This window comes from Hypanus sabinus, unplaced genomic scaffold (assembly GCF_030144855.1).
Source record: "Hypanus sabinus isolate sHypSab1 unplaced genomic scaffold, sHypSab1.hap1 scaffold_665, whole genome shotgun sequence".
Taxonomy (NCBI): Eukaryota; Metazoa; Chordata; class Chondrichthyes; order Myliobatiformes; family Dasyatidae; genus Hypanus; species Hypanus sabinus.
The window spans coordinates 61626-79141 of NW_026781519.1; the positions used below are offsets into that span (position 1 = coordinate 61626).

Below are 17516 nucleotides of genomic sequence, written 5' to 3' on the forward strand. Positions count from 1 at the left end.
CTCTGTGGAGCCCCTTCGACCTCGTCCCGGCCGCCGAAACAAGCAAAACGTAGGTCTCAGCGGCCTTCTTCTCCGGAGATTGAATACCGCACAGTCGCAACGGCAGTGAAGCGGGTATTTCAATAGTTTCTCCAGATGTTCCTACACGCTCTCACGTCTGTCTCCATCAAATCTGGATTGTGCACGTATCCCTACTTAACAAGTAACAGATATCCATCTCCAGAGAGGCCGCGCGCGCTGCGTCGCGCCGCCATTTTCTCCTCCTTTACTGGGACACCCTTCACCGTCACACTGACATAAAACTCTCTGTGACCCGTGCGGTAGCGCGATACTGACTCACGTGTCACTGCAAACGCGAAACATCCTTCAACATCTCTCTCAGTATCGCAGATTCGTCACTCTAAGGTCACCACGGATCGAAACTACCATGATGTAAACTCAACCCTCCAATCCAAGCTTTCTGCGCTCAACGCTAATCTGTCCGTTATTGAACGAATGCAGAGCGATCTCCATCACCACTTCACTGAGATGGAAACGAAGTACAGATCTGTCAACGAAACCAAGGCTCAAATCTGTGAATTTTTGACAAGCAGAAGAGGTGAGTCATCATTCCACTCTTTCACTTGCTCCTCGTCATAGGGCAGGCATGGAGAGAGGAAGAATCACTCTGTGCTTGACATCGGGAGTGTATGGTTCTGGTATGGAGGGTGATTCACTCTGTTTGACCCGGTGAGTGTATGATGGTGCAGCTTGCAGGAAGTTTCACTCTGTCACTGAACCCAGGAGAGTGTGACGGGACGTTGTGGATGTGGATTCACTCTGTGTCTGACCACGGGATTGTGAGACGTAACATTACAGCCTTACTCTGTGTCTCCTTCCGGGAATGTCTGATGGGACTGTATGAATCCAGCTTCATTCTGTGTCTGACAGCGGGATTGTGTTATGAGACAGTGCCGAGAGAGATTCACCCCATGTCTGACCCCTGAAGTTATGGCACCGTGGAAAGAGCGTTACACTCTGAATCCGGCAGTGTGTGATGGAAGTCGTTAGAGCGGGATTCACTCTGTGTTTGAATCCGAGAGTGTGTGATGGGATCGTGGAGAGACATCTTCTGTCTGCGTCTGATTCCAGGAGTGCGTTATGATACGTAAGTAGGGAGATTCACACTGTGTTGAACACGGGAATGTGTTATGGGACCATGTGGAGGCAGCTTCCCTCTGTGTCTGACACTTTGCTCTGTGGTGTGTCGAGCAGCTGTTGATGGACAATCACACTCCCCCGGAGACATCGGGAGATTTTAAAAAGCGAGCAGATTAACGGAGCGGGGGACGGAGCAGGGGAGACAGAGTAGAAAGTCTGTGCCTCGAGAGGCTTGGGCGGGCAGAGACTTGCTGCCAGTGAGGTAAGGCCGGTTAAAATCCTTTAATTAATTTAATTAATTTCGGTGTTGGTGATAGAGGCACGGTTAGGGCAGTATGTGAGAATTCAGGAGAGCACAATTGTCCCTGATGACTACACCTATAAAAGGTGCATCCAGCTGCGACTCCTGACAAACTGAGTTCGCGAACTGGAACTGGAGCTGGATTAACTTCGGGTCATTTGTTAGACAGAGGCAGAAATAGACAGGAGATTCAGGGAGATAGTTACCCCTAAGAGTCAGGAGGCTGGTAGATGGGTGACTGTCAGGAGAGGGAAGGGGAATAGACAGAAAGAGCAGAGCACCACTTTGGCCGTTCCCATCAACAATAAGTATACCGTTCGGGATACTGTTGGTGGGGTCAAACTACCAGGGACAAGTTGCAGTGGTCACGTCTCTGGCACCGACTGGACCCTGAACTCAGGAGGGAAAAGCGGAGAAAAGTTGTGTTAGGAGATTCAATAGTTTGAGGGGGTAGATAAGTGGTTATGCGGGAGAGATCGAGAATCTCGGATGGTCTGTTGCCTTCCTGGTGCCAGGGTCCGCGATATCTCGCATCGAGTTCTCAGTATTCTCAAGAGGGAGTGCGAGCAGCCAGATGTCGTGGTCCATGTACGGAACAATGATGTGGATAGGAAGAAGGAGGAGGTCCTGTAAAGAGAGTTTAGGGAGTTAGGTGCAAATTTGAAGGACAGGACAGGCAGAATTGGAATCGCAGGATTGCTCCCGTCGCAGGAGATACACAGAAGGATAATGCAGTTAAATACCTGGCTGGTGCCGGTGCAGGATGATGGGCTTCCTGTTTCCGGATAGCTGGCCTTGTTCCAGGGAACTTGGGACCTATTCCGACATGAAGGGTTGCACCTGAACTGGAGGGGGACTAGGATCCTTGTGGGAAGGTTTGCCAGTGCTGCTCCGGGAGATTTAAACTAGATTTGTAGAGGGTGCGGAACAGAGTGTTGGAGCAGATAGTGAGGTGGAGGAGATAGTGGTCATGTGAGAACTGCAAGTATAGAATGGAGTAAAGCCAGAATTTATATATAAAGAGGCTTTAAGGAAAGAGAAGCAGAATAACGGGTGTACAGGTAGTAAGGTATAAGGGCTAGAGTGCGATACCTCAATGCAAGCAGCATCAGAAGCAAAGGTAATGAACTGAGAGCTTGGATACATACATGGAATTATGACGTACTGGTCATTGCAGAGACTTGGCTGGCACCAGGGCAGGAATGGATTCTCAATATTCCTGGATTTCAGTGCTTTAAAAGGGATGGGGGGGGAGGGAAAGGTGAGGAAGTGTCGCATTACTTGTCAAGGATACTGTTAGAGTTCTTTGAGGAGGTGACAGGCATATAGATGATGGTAGTGCAGTGGATGAGATCTGCATGGATTTTAATAAGGCACTTGACAAGGTTCCACACGGTAGGCTTATTCAGAAAGTCAGAAAGCATGGGATTTGGCCAGGGGGATTCAGAATTGGCTTGTCTGCTGAAAGCAGTTGTCGTGGTGAAGGGGGTACATTGGGATTGGCTGAATGTGACTAGTGGTGTCCAACAAGGATCTCTACTTAACGTGATTTTTATTAATGATCTGGATGTGTGCGTAGAAGTGTGGGTTAGGCAGTTTTCAGACGACACAAAGGTTGGTGGTGTTGTGGATAATGTAGAGGATTGTCGAAGGTTGCAGAGAGACATTGATAGGATGCAGGAATGGGCTGAGAAGTGGCAGATGGAGTTCAACCCGGAGAAGTGTGAGGTGGTAAACTTTGGAAGGACAAACTCCAAGGCAAAGTACAAAGTAAAAGGCAGGATACTTGGTAGTGTGGAGGACAGAGGGCTCAGGGGGTACATGTCCACATAATCCTGAAAGTTGCCTCCCAGGTAATTAGCGTAGGTAAAAATGCTTATGGAGTGTTAGCTTTCATAAGTCGAGGGATGGAGTTTAAGAGTCGCGAGGTAATGATGAAGCTCTATAAAACTCTGGTTAGGCCACACTTGGAGTACTGTGGCCAGTTCTGGTCGCTTAACTATAGGAAGGATGTGGAGCATTGGAAAGGGTACAGAGGAGATTTACCAGTATGCTGCCTGGTTTAGAGAGTATGGATTATGATCAGAGATTAAGGGAGCTGGGGCTTTACTCTTTGGAGAGAAGGAGGATGAGAGGATACATGATAGAGTTGTGCAAAATATTAAGAGGAATAGACAGAGTGGACAGCCAGCTCCTCTTCCCCAGGGCTTTACTGCTCAGTACAAGAGGACATGGCTTTCAGATAAGTGGAGGGAAGTTCAAGGGGGATATTACAGGGCGGCGTTTCACTCAGAGAGTGGTTGGTGCATGGAATGGACTGCCTGAGTCTGTGGTGGAGGCAAATACACTAAATGACTTTTTTAATTGATTTTTCTTTTACCTTTCTACTATTACTACAACAAAATTAATATTAATACAGTGCAAGATAAACATAAAATGATATAATCAAATCAATGATTAAAAAACAAAATAAAATCATGCAAAGTTTGTATTCACACCCCCCGCACAGCAAAAAAATCTCCAGACCAACCACTGCAGGATGTAAAAAAATATTAATCGGAGCATTCAAAACCCCAAAACTGTAAAAGATAATAATAACAATAAATTATAATGCCTATTGCCAAAGAGAGAGAAAAAAAGCTAAATGTAAGAGACTGAAAAGAAGACTTAATTGAAAGAGGAATTTTGAAAATATTGAAAATGTCCCCTCACCTTCTGAAACTTTATATCCGAATTCAGATGTGAGTAGTGAACTTTATTAAAGTCTAAACAGGATATAATATCAGTAAGCCATTCAGCAAGTGTGGGTGGTGCAACATCTCTCCACCTAAGAAGAATTTTCGTCTAGCCAAAACCGAAGCAAAATATTCTGTTCGACGGTTAGCCGGAATCAAATGTATATTTGCCTCACCCAAGGTAGCAAAAAGAGCAATCAGAGAGTTAGATTCTAAGTGTCAATTAAGAATATGGGATAAGGTTAAGTAAAAGTCTCTCCAAAATTCCTCTAGACCAGGTCAGGCTCAGTACATATCGATAAGAGAAGCCTGGCCCCCTTTACACTTGTCACAAGAAGGACTAATGTTATGGTAAAATCGGGACAATTTAGATTTAGACATGTGAGCCTATGTACAATCTTAAACTGTAAAACAGCAGTGACGAGCACAAAAAGAAGTTGAATTAACTGACTTACGAAATGAGTCCAGAACCGCAACAGATAAAATATAAACATTTCAGTCATGCTCCCAAGCCGTTCTAATTTTATCAAAGGGGGCACAACTTTTTTCTCAAGCATCGCAGGAAAATTGGACAATAAAGGATCAATGGAATGTCTAATGAAAAGATATCTAAAGAACTGGGCATTAGGTAGATTGAACTTTGCAGAAAGTCGTCGGAAAGTTTCGAAACGATTATCAATTAAAAGTTCTTAAAATGCCTAATGCCCTTTCTGTACCAATCATGAAATGTTGAATCTTGCATGGAAGGATAGAAAAGATGATTATGCAAGATAAGACTAGAAAGAGAGACAGCATGAAGGCCATTACAATTTCTAAACTAGGCCCACATTCTCAGAGTATGTCTAATAAGAGGATTAACAATTAGTGTAGGCAAACAACTAGGGAGTGCAGATCCAAGAAGTTCAGAAATAGAGTAAACCTCAGGGGAGGCTAATTCCATTGTCACCCATTTAGGACAATCAAATTGGTTACGAAAAAAGGACCAGAAAGTAAGATAGCGAATATTAGCCGCCCAGAGGTATAAACGGAAATTAGGTAAAACCATAAAAAATTTTTCTTCAGATTTTTTGAGGTAAGCTTTATTAAGTATAGAACGTTTGCCCTTCCATAAATAGGACAAAATAATGGAGTTTAAGGAGTCAAAAAAAGCTTTAGGAAAAATATGCAATAGATTGAAATAAGCATAAAATTTAGGAGGGATATACATTTAAATAACATTAACGCTACCTGCCAGAGACATAGATAAGTGTGACCACTGTGACAAACTCTGTTTTGTAGAGTTCCGAAGATAAGCACAATATTCACGAAAAAGATCCTTGAAATTCCTTGTAAGTGTAATACCAAAGAAAGCAAATTGATTATTAACTGCTTTAAAGGGATGTCACGAAATACTAATGTTTGAGATTCTTTATTAATTTGAAAGTGTTCACACTTGTGTAGATTGAGTTTATAGCCAAAAAGCTGGCGAAATTGATCTAGAAGTAAGAACATTGGGTAAGGAAATGCACGGATTTCACACGTGAAATTCAGGCGACTACGATATAGGTATATGGAGGAATTTAAGGTGGGGGGTATATATGGGAGGCAAGTTTTAAGGGTCAGGATAACATTATGGGCTGAAGGGCCTGCACTGTGCTGTACTATGCTATGTTCCATGCCTATGTACATTTGTCACGTGTGCTGAGTACGTTTTTTTCCGTGTCTCAAAGCTGGAGTGTGTGATGGGGCCGTGGAGTGTGGAATTCACTTTGTGTCTGACCAAGGCCGTGTGTGATGAGACGGTGTGGATGGAGCTTCACTCTGTGTCTGACCCCAGGAGTGTGTGATGGGGTCGTGGAGAGACGGATTCACACTGTGTCTGACCAAGGTAGTGTGTGATTGAACGGTGTGGATGGAGCATCACTCTGTTGCTCTCCACAAAACCATGTGATGTGACAGTGAGCAGCCTGAACTCATGATGGACTTTAGGGAGAAAGAGCTTCACTCTCTGTCTGACCTCTGTTGGGTATGATGTAAAAGCGTAATGTGTTTGTCCATTGGATTCTGTGAGGGGACACTCATATTGTGTTTCACTGCCGGAATTCGTGATAGGAGGGTCTGGTGTGTGTTTGTATCTGGCACCGGAAATGTGTAATGGGGAAGTTTGGAGGGCGCCTCAGTTTGTGTCTTACGCCGGGAGTTTATGATGGAACTCTGTTGAGGAAGCTTCACCCCGGGTCTGACCGTAGGACTGCGTGATGGGACGGTGTGGAATGAGGTTCACTCTGTGTCTGACCCCGGGAATGTGTGATGGGACGTTCTGGAGGGAGATTCACTCTGTCTGACTCCGGGAATGTGTGATGGGACGGTGTGGAGGGAGATTCACTCTGTGACTGACCCCGGGAGTGTATGATGGGACGGTGTGGAGTGAGGTTCACTCTGTGTCTGACCCCGGGAATGTGTGATGGGACGTTGTGGAGTGAGGTTCACTCTGTGTCTGATCCCGGGAGTGTGTGATGGGACGTTGTGGAGGGAGATTCACTCTGAGTCTGACCCCGGGAATGTGTTTTGGGAACTTCTGTGCATGACTGACATCGGGAATATGTGATGGGACAGGGCCGATGAGTTTCACTCTTTCTCTGGCCCTTCGAGTCTGAGAGATCGGACGGTTCGCAGCGAAATCCGGTAGTGTGTGTTGGGACGCTGAGGAGGTGACCGTATTCTATACCAACTGCAGGACGGACGGAGGGAGATTTTCTGATATATTCTTTTTTTTTTTAATTTCCAAAGCAATCTTGTTCCCAGGACTGAATCAGAAATAAAGAGAGGTGTTATTTCATAAAAAAACGTTTGAAACATCCCACGATGAAGCGAAGCAGATTTATTCAAACTCTGATTCAAATTTTCTTGTAATAAATGCTCGGACGCAAGATGTATGTGTCAGATCGACTGAAGATATATCCACACCTGAGAGAAGCTCTCTCCACACCATCCCATCACACACTCCCGGGGTCAGACACAAAGGTAATCTCCCTCCACACCGTCCCATCACACACTCCCGGGGTCAGACACTGAGTGAATCACCCTCCACACCGCCCCATCACACATTCCCGGGGTCAGACACAAAGTGAATCTCCCTCCACACCGTCCCATCACACATTCCCGGGGTCAGACACTGAGTGAATCACCCTCCACACCGTCCCATCACACACTGCCGGGAAGAGAAAGAAAGTGTTCCGTATATCTTGATCGACCTCAATCATTAATGATAGCAATTTAATTTCACTGAATTTTGTTAACAAATCTGTCCGCGAGCATGACAGTTCATACTGTTTTGCAAAATGCCAATCCAAGGGAAACTTGGAGTCTTGCTAGTTTTTGAGGTGAGGGTTTGTCATGTAATTGTTACAGGCTCCGAGAAGGGCGTGTGCAGTGGCTTTTGTTTGGGGCTGAACAGGCTGTGGGAACATTGTGTGCAGTGGGATTAGTTTGCGGACTGCCGAGGACTGTGAGGAGAGGTTAGGCATTCGGAGCATTTTTGGAGCGGGGGGGGGGGCAGTTAAACGAGATTTGCAGGGGGATGTGAACCAGAATGGCAGAGCAGATAGTGGAGGGGTGGTGAAAATAAATGATGTTAAAAGTTCATGGTAGGTAAGAAATAGAAGGGTTGTGTGTGGTGGTAATAAGCTTCTGATGTGTGTCTATTGCAATTCAAGGAGGATTGTGGGGAAGGCTGCCAAGCAATTATGCCATTGTAGACATTAGTGAAACTTGGCCTCAGAAGTGGCAGGACAGGCAGCTTAGTATTCCAGAGTTCCGATGGTTCAGACTTGATAAACGCAGAAGGATGAAGGGTGGGGTGATGGCATTGCTGGAGAGGGAAAATGTTACAGCAGTGCTCAGGCAGGGCATTAGAGGGCTAGTCTACCGAGGTCATATGGGAGGAGCACAGCTGAGAAACAGGAAAGTTATGACCACATTAACGGGTTTGTATTATAGACCACCCAATAGTCAGCGAGAACTGGTGGAGCAAATCTGCAGAGAGATAGCAGACAACTGCAGGAAATATAAAGCTGTGATAGTAGGGGATTTTAATTTCCCACATATTGATTGGCACTCCCATTCTGTTAAAGGTTTAGAGGTGTTAGAGTTTGTAAAATGTGTTTAGGAAAGTTTTCTAAATCCATATGTAAAGGTAATGACGAGAGAGGAAGCAACATTTGTTCTCCGATTTGGAAACAAGTTAAGACAAGTGACGGAAGTGTGTGCAGGGAAGCACTTTGTGTATAGTGATGATAACGCCATTAGCTTCAACTTGACCATGGAAAAATATAGATCTCGTACTCGGATTGAGGTACTAAACTGGGGAAAGGCCAAATTTGAAGAAATGCGAAAGGATCTAAAAAGCGTAGATTGGGACAGGTTGCTCTCTGGCAGGGATGTGATTAGCAAGTGGGAGTCCTTCAGAGCAGAAATTTTGAGAGAGCAGTGTCTGTATGCTCCTGTCAGGGTTAAAGGAAAAATGAATAAGAATACGAAAACTTGGTTTTCAAGGGATATTGGAAATCTGATAAATAAGAAGAGAACCATATATGACAAGTCTAGACAAACGGAGCAAATAAGGCGCTTGAGGAGTATAAATGTGCAAGAACATACTTAATAAATGAATCAGGCGTGCTACAGGAAGCCATGAGGTTGCTTTGGCAGTCAAGTTGAACGATATTACTTTTAACTACTTGGGTTAAAAGAGGCACGACTGCGCAGGCGCGTGAACTCGGCGCGGATTAGATGAAATATCTACAAGAAAAGATGAATGTTGAAAGGGTTGGACAGAGTAGATGCGGAAAGGCTGCTTCCCTTGGTGGTTGAGGCCAAGACAAGAGGCCACCGTCTTAGAAATAGAGTGTACCCATTTAAAACAGAGTTGAGGAGAATTTCTTTTAGCCAGAGGGTCATCAATTTGTGGAATTCGTTGCCACATACAGCTGTGGATGCCCGATCATTTAAGGTGTTTGACGATGAGATTGATAGGTATCTAATTAGTCCGTTTATCAAGGGATATAGGGAAGAAGCCCGAAAATGTAACTAGACGAGAGAATGGTTTAGTTCATGGTGGAGTGATAGAGCAGACTCAGTGGGCCGAACGGCCTACTTCTGCTCCTTTGTCCTTGGATATTGTGATTCCATCATGTAAATCATTGCTGTACAACATAAACATAAGCGGTGCCAACACCGACTCCTGCGGAACACAACCAGTCACTGGCAGCCGAGCAGAAAATGATCCTGTTATTCCCACTCACACCCCTCAACGTGACACCGTCACACCGCTCACTGTAGCACCAACACACGATTCACCGTGACGCCAACACCCCGCTCACCATCTCACTCAGCGTTACAGATCCGTCAGTGTCAGATTGCATCCAATACCGGAGCCTTTTGAAAAAATATCAGGACATGAACAGGACCCAGCATCAACTGCAACTCCACGAGCTGTATGCCTTAAAACCCTTAAAACCCTTAAAACCAGGAAATCCGAGATTCCCGACTGGATCCAAGGACCTGTCTCAAGAATGTTTCGGCCCTCAACAACAACGTCTCCATCTTCATAAGCAAATTGTTTGTCGTCGAAAGCAAGCTCTCCATCCTTGAAAACAAATTGCTGGTCCTGGAAAACATCCTCTCCGTCCTGAACTCTGATCTCTCTGATCAGCATCAAACGCAAACTGATCTCCGAGGCAAATTCAATGACCGCGAAATGAAGTGCAAAAATCTCAGCCAAACCGAGACTGAAATCTGTAAACTGCTGAGCATCAGAAATGCTGAGGAAATATCAGAAATTTTCCCGCACCTAATCAGAAGGCAGAGAGGGAGGGGAGGGTGTCGTCTCTGGCTGTTCTCGGGAAAGTGCGCTGAGACGTGCGGCGAGACCGCCACCTCGTGTCTGAACGCTGGCAGTGCGTCAGGGAACCTGCTGTCTCAACCCGGGAGTGCGTTATTGCGGCGCCACAGGGAAGCTTCACTCTGCGTTCACAGGACGAGCAAAGAAGCTCTAATCCCCAAAATGAGTGATGTAACAGTGTTGTGGGAGCTTCGCGCTGTGTCTGAACCCGAGACTGTGTGATGGGACTGTGTGGAGGTAGTTTCACTCTGTGTCTGACCCGGGCAGTGTGTGATGGGACGGTGTGGAGGCAGATTCACTTTGTCTCTAACCCCGGGATTTCGTGATGTGACACTGTGGAGGTAGTTTCACTCTGTGACTGACCCGGGCAGTGTGTGATGGGACGGTGTGGAGGCAGATTCACTTTGTCTGTAACCCCGGGATTTCGTGATGGGACACTGTGGAGGGAGATTCACTCTGTGTCTGACCCCGGGAGTGTGTGATGCGAAGCTGTGGAGGGATCTTCACTCTGTGTCTGACCCCTGTTGTGTGTGATGGGACTGTGCGGCGGGTTCCTCATTCTGCATCTGACACTCAGCGGATGTAATGAGTAATTCACTGTTCTTGCTTCTGATTTCCAGAGCAAACATGTTCCAAGGATTGGATCAGAAATGAAGACCTGTGTTATTTCATTTCCTCGTTTGAAAGTTCTTACCAGGGGGCGAAGCAACTCTGTTCTATCGCTGATTCAAAACTTCTTCAAATAATTTCAGAGGAGAAAGAGGTATATGTCTGATGGACAGATAATATATCCAGATCAGATTGAATCTTCCTGCACACCGTCCCATCACACACTCCCGGGGCCAAACACAGAGTGAATCTCCCTCCACACCGTCCTATCTCACACTCCCGGGGTCAGACACAGAGTAAATCTCCCTCCACACCGTCCTATCTCACACTCCCGGGGTCAGACACAGAGTGACGCTCCTTATATTGTGATCGAATTCAATCATTAATGATTGCAAATTAATTTCACAGAATTTTATTAACAACCGTGTCCGCGGCCAAGACGGTTTATACTGGATTGGAACATGCAAGGCGGGGTGAGATTTGGGGTCAGGCCTGATTTTCGAAAGGGATTGGGTAGTGGGATTAATTCTGGGTACAGGCACATGTCTGTGGGGGAGGCGCGGTACGGGGAGCTTTTGGGTGCTGCCTCTATCTTTTGGGTGCTGCCTCTATTCAGTGGTGAGAGGTGGGTCACTGCTGATATTTTGGGGACAGAAATGGGTCTATGGGGAGAGAGTAAGACAGTAGGAGTATTTTGTGTCCTGGTATCCCCGTAGGAAGGGACTGGACATTGTGATTAATTTGTTGACCGGCGCAGTCTATGTGAAGAATATGGAAAGCGGGAGTGTTTCGCGGACTGTGGTCTGTAGGTCAGCTGGGAGAAAATGTGTCTGTGGGAGTGTTTGGGGAGGGACACTGTGGACACGGAGTGGGGTACTCCGATTAAGTTGGGACTGACACGAGTCTGTGGGGTGAGATTAGGCAATGCGATTAGTCTGTGACCGACACGGGCCCTTGGTAGAGCGTGGACAGTTGGTTTAATCTGTGGGCTGACATGGACTGTGGGAAGAGAGTGTTTTGGTGATTGACACAGGTCTGCAGGAGAAGGTTGGACAGTGGGATCATATTGGGGACAGATTGAGGGCTGATGGGTGAGAGTGGGAAGTGCAAGTATTTTCGGGACAGACACGCGGCATTAGGACAGAGAGAGTCAGTGGGAGTATTTTGGGGATAGAGACAGGGCTGTGAAGAGACTGGAGCAACATGATGAAATTGGGGACTGGCAGGTTTCCATGGGGGGGTAAAGACAGCTTTGGGAGTATCTTGGGGACTGCCATTGGGCTGTGGGGAGATGCTGTGGCTCTGGGAGTAAGTTGGGGTGTGACAGGTTACTGTGAGGAGAAAGTGTGATCGTGGGGTTATTTTGGGGACTGAAAATGCTCTGAGGGTAGAGCGTTGGGCAAAGGATTATTCGGGGACTGACAGTGTCTCGGAGAATGGGTGAGTGCGATTATTTTAGAAACTGGAACAAGTATGTTGGGAGAGAGAAGGTCAATTGGAGTATTTTGGAGACTGACACCGGTCGGTGAGTAGAGACTGAGTCAGGGGGAGTATTTTGGGGACTGACAGCGGTCGGTGTGTAGAGATTGAGTCAGTGGGAGTATTTTGGAGACTGACATCTGTCGGTGAGGAGAGATTGAGTCAGTGGGAGTATTGTGGGGACTGACACCAGTCGGTGAGGAGAGACTGAGTCAGTGGGAATATTTTGGGGACGGACACCGGTCGGTGAGGAGAGATTGAGTCTGTGGGAGTATTTTGGGGACTGACACAGGTCGATGAGGAGTGATTGAGTCAGTGGGAGTATTTTGGGGACGGACACCGGTCGGTGAGGAGAGATTGAGTCAGTGGGTGTATTTTGGGGACTGATACTGGACTGTCTGCTGGAGTTGTTTTGTCCCTTTTGAAACTCTTTACCCTTCCTTCACAGGAAAACGATCTCTAACGTCGTGTACAAGGTGAACTCTGGAAAGTTCGAATGCAATGAATGTAAATCCGGTTGGATTGGCAGTTGCAAAAATGGTCAGCACCGTTTCATTTGTGAGAAGCCCGCAGCTTTGCGTCCGGATGTTCCTGAAAAGATCCGGGATCTTTGTCAAAAGTCCGTGTAGCCGATGTAAGTGAAGTGACATTATTCTCTAACCACAATTCCTGCTCTCTCACCGACTCTGACAACCGAATCAGTTCTGCCCCTTGCCCCTACCCTATACTCCTTTCTCTACCTATGGCATTCTTTTTCGCAATCTTGCTCTCTCTTTACACTCCTACTTCTGATCTCTCTGTCATAACTTTTTCCATCCATCTTCCAATACTTCATCCCCATTTTCCTTCCCGTCACTTTCCTGCCTCCCGCTCCCAGCATCAAAGGACTGCATCGCATATCCGTAACTTATCCGCCCTGAGCTTTGTATCTTTGTATGATCAATACGTGAGAAGTGTGTAAAATTAATGTAAGGTGCAAAAAGATAAAACAAAAGTCCCGCAAAAATGTCGTGGCGGTGCTCTTACATTCAAATCTGTGATGCGTAGGTGAAGAAAGTGTTCCAGGATCGTTGAGCTTCCAGTCTTCTGTGTCTCTTTCCCGATGGTAGTAATGAGCAGGGAGCTGGTCCCCGGGGTGAGGGGCCTCACTGATGGATGCCGCCGTGTCGAGGCATCGCATCTTGAGGATGTCCTCGAGGCTGGGGAGGGTTGTGCCCATGATAGAGCTGTTTGATTCTACACCACTGACACGCCTCTGGTGACCTTGTGCATTGAAGCCTCCACACCAGGCGGCGATGCAACTAGTCAGGCTTCTCCCAGCGATCCCTTTCTCGTCTTCAATGAAAGAACAAATCCTCTCCAACTTCAAGCACTGTAATTCCTTCTGCAACGAGAGATCTATGGTGGTGATGGGCAGTGTAGAGTATTGCTTGGAATACACTGAAACGTAGACTCGAAATAAACAAGACGACAGTAAAGACATCTAAAGTTTGTATCACAAAGGATAGTTCTCGAAATGAATTTCCTACGGTTGAGCACTGAGTGCTCAGCTCGGTGACGTCAACGGCGGACTTTCCATAAAGCAATGCTGACGAGCAATAATGAGTCTAAAAGGGAAACTGTCAGCTCTCCACACTCCGGGGAATGGGCGTGCCGGCTTTTGGAAGCCTGGCGCTGTTCAGTCGGGAGCATGACACCTTCTCCGTGTTTGCATGAATGTGTTCTACATTCTTCCTATGAAGAGGCAACCAGAACGAAACACAATACTCCAAGTGTGTTCTAAACTCATGGCTCTTAAACTCAGTCCCCTGACTTGTGAAGGCCCCACAAAAGTCAGACCATGACATATTGGAGCAGAAACAGGCCATCGAGCCTGCTGCGTCAATTCATCATGCCTGATCCATGTCCGTCCCCCCATCCCCAATCTTCTGCCTTTTCACCTTCATGCCCTGACTAATCAAGAATCTAACAACCTCCGACATCAATACACACACTGTCGGTTTCCACAGCCGCCTGTGTAACTCATTTCACAGATTTACCATACTCTGGCTGAACACATTCCTCCCAGTAACAGCTCTAAAAGGACGCATCTTCATTGCGATGTGGGTCCACCGGTCTCGCCATGGGGAACCTTCTCTCCACATCAACTTTTCGAAGCCTTTGAACATTCGATCGATTTCAACTACAACCCTCTTCCCAGAGCCCCCTCATTCTTCAAACGCTCCAGATCTGATAAGCGTTTCGATCCCAGAATCATTCCCGTGACCTTCCTTACAAACCCTTCTCAATGCCAAGCTCATCTAGCCGGTGTAGATAATGGACCGGGAACCGCTCACAGTATTTCCAAGTGAGGCCTCACCAGTGCATTCCAAGACGCAATGTTGACGAGCGATAATTGTCAGTCTGACCCTTATAGGGAAAGTGTCAGCTCTCCAGACTCCGGGGAATGGGCATGCCGGCTTCTGGAAGCCTGGCGCTGTTCAGTCGGGATCATGACACCTTCGTGTTTGCATGAATGTGTTGGTCCAAGCAGGACAGATCCACTGAGATGCTGACACCCGGCAACACAGCAACCTAAAATCAGACCATGAGAGAGAGGAGCAGAATTAGGCCATCGAGTCTGCTGAGCCATTTCATCATGTCTGACCCAGGTCCCCCTCGGCCCCAGTCTCCTGCCTTTCCACCGTATCCCTTCATGGTCTGAGTAATCAACAACCTGTTCAATTCTGACTTCAATATATCTAAAGTCAGACTCCACAGCCGCCTGTGCTACCCATTCCACAGACTTACCACACTGTGAGGAAATACATCCCTCCTGTGATGGGATCTTAAGTTTCATTCCCTTTGCTCATTCATTGTTCATTAAGTTTCATTCCTTTTAAGGAGAGAGAGAGTGAGAGAAAGCGAGAGAGAGAGAGAGAGAGAGAGAGAGAGAGAGAGAGAGAGAGAGAGAGAGAGAGAGAGAGAGAGAGGGAGAGAGAGAGAGAGAGAGAGAGAGAGAGAGAGAGAGAGAGAGAGAGAGAGAGAGGAGAGAGAGAGAGAGAGAGAGAGAGAGAGAGAGAGAGAGAGAGAGAGAGAGAGAGACGGAATAGTCTTCTACCGCTGCCCGAGTTGCTATGGAGAGAGAGGAGGAGTTAGATGATGGGCAGCTGATGTTCAGCGTGTGGGTGGTCGACTGTCTTTCTCACAGACAAACAGAAGAGTCTCACAGAGGCTGGTGACGAAGGAGTCACTGGATGAACTCTTCGAGTGCACACGAGGGTGGTTTGAGGATCGATCAAGTGAGATTGATCAGAGGCCGTCACAGTGAGTGCAAGGGTGACGCTGTGCAAACTACCGGTGTGTTTAACCCTGGCCTGGGTGAGTAGATTTTCCACTGAAGTCGGTACCCTTAGGGGAGTCACCTTTGACTAACTTGAAGAATTCAGAGGAGAAGGGCAAGACCGACGACCCCTTTTTTTTTCAGATTACAAATACCTCTCTCTCACCTCAGTTCTGTGGATTGAACTGAACTTTCTTACAGACCATTGTCAGACTGTAACTCTTCCCACACGAAATTGAATGAGTTTGGGAAGAATAATTTCGAACAGTTCACAAGATAAAGTTCAGCATAAAGTTACAAGAATACCGATGAAAAGTTCAGGGAGCATTGGTTCTGAAATTATCTCTGAATGAAACAACCTTCAGATATCTAACAATCCAAATCACTGAATCTGTTCGCATCCTCAGAGTAGTGTGTGAGGGCATATTTGCCAAAACCAGTAAACATTCACATACTGGCCTGCACGCTCCTCGCTCATCAATGAGCGTTACAAATAAATGTGCATCTCTACATTGTCGGACACATCACTAAATCTGTTCACATCCCCAGACTGTTGTGCGAGGGCAAATTTGCCGACACCGCCCTAAATCTGCGTAATCCCAGAAATCAGTCCTCTCTCCATACACACTGATTCTCCATCATGCATAATAGATTATCTCAGAGGGAATCATTTCAAATCGGTCAGAAAATGACTGCTTCGACGTTACAATCAGCACGAATCTCAAAATGCAGCTGCAATTCCAGATCATTTGACCTGTTCACCTCCATATTAGACAACAGACGCCTAAATCTGCGCACATTCCCAAGTCCGTATTCAACCATAAATCTGTGCGCATGACCGAGTAAGAGCTCGCCCTGAATCCACATGCACTCCAATTCTGACGACAAACCCACATGCACGCTGGATTATCCGAAATAACGAGTCCGGTCAAACAGTTCACAAAATAGCTTCGCATTCAAAAATCTAAAACAAACTTCCGAATTCTATTATTAAAGTATATATAAGTGAAACAACATTGTAATTCGTCACGCCCCCCCCCCCAATACACCGACACACCCAAATCCGTGTGTACCCAAACTCGCTGCGCACATGTCAAAATCTCTGAGAACCCCCAAATCCGAGTCCGCCCCTATATGTACAATTGTTTATCCTAGACACAGAAACATTTCAAACATTTCACAAGATAGCTCAATCCACTTTAAAAAAATAGCAAGAACAAGGCTCAACGTTAAAGTGTATTATTTATCCAAGTATCCGTAAAATAAGCAATTTGAATTTTGGCATTATACCCAATTCCTGCGACAAACAAAATCCACGTGCACTCCCAAATCCGTAAGCACACCCAAATGGGTGCGCACTCCGAACCTGTCAACACCTCCCACTTACAGATTTGGTTATCCGAGAGGAGAAATCATTTCAAATAGTTCAGAAAGTAGCAACTTCCAACTTAAAAATCGTAGCAAGAGCAGCGTAGAAAACTGGAAGTGTATTTATTAATAAAGTATCTATCAATTAAACAACCGTGAGATTTGTCAGGACCCCAAATCCGGGAGCATCGAAGACCGTGTACCTCACCAAACCTGCTGATACTCACGTGTACACATTTGATTTTCCCAAAGGAAGGATCGCTTTAGAGTGACAGCGTTCACCTTAAAAAAATCGCGAGGACCAAATCCATACTGACGTCCTGTGCAATTTAGTGCAATTAGAAAGCACCATCAAAATCCAAATCCACACACCACTGTGCACAAGTACTCGGCGAAACTCACCTAAAATGACCTAATCTGCATGAAACCCCAAATCCGGTGATTTCAGTAAATCTGTTCGCATCGCAAATCGGTTGCCACCCATATATGCCGAAGCACCCCTAAATCTGCGCAAACCCAAATTCGGTGCGCACCCCAAACCCTCTAACACCCGAGAGGCATAAGGGATTATCAATGACCGTCTCGTGGTTAGCAAGCCATGTGTGCGCCAAAGTCCTTTTGCAGATCGGCGACACACCGATCAACCCAAATCCGTGTGCAGCCCCGTATTCAAGACTGCACTAA

General features: G+C 46.4%; 1 protein-coding gene across 1 annotated transcript; it reads left to right on the forward strand.

The window, feature by feature from the left end:
• The first annotated feature begins 519 nt into the window (after positions 1-519).
• Positions 520-12919, forward strand: LOC132389813 (natural killer cells antigen CD94-like). Its single transcript, XM_059962365.1, has 3 exons — positions 520-598; positions 10675-10817; positions 12591-12919. Exons 1-3 carry the CDS (start codon positions 529-531, stop codon positions 12603-12605), a joined length of 228 nt encoding a protein of 75 aa, XP_059818348.1. The 5' UTR covers positions 520-528; the 3' UTR covers positions 12606-12919.
• Positions 12920-17516: the final 4597 nt, after the last annotated feature.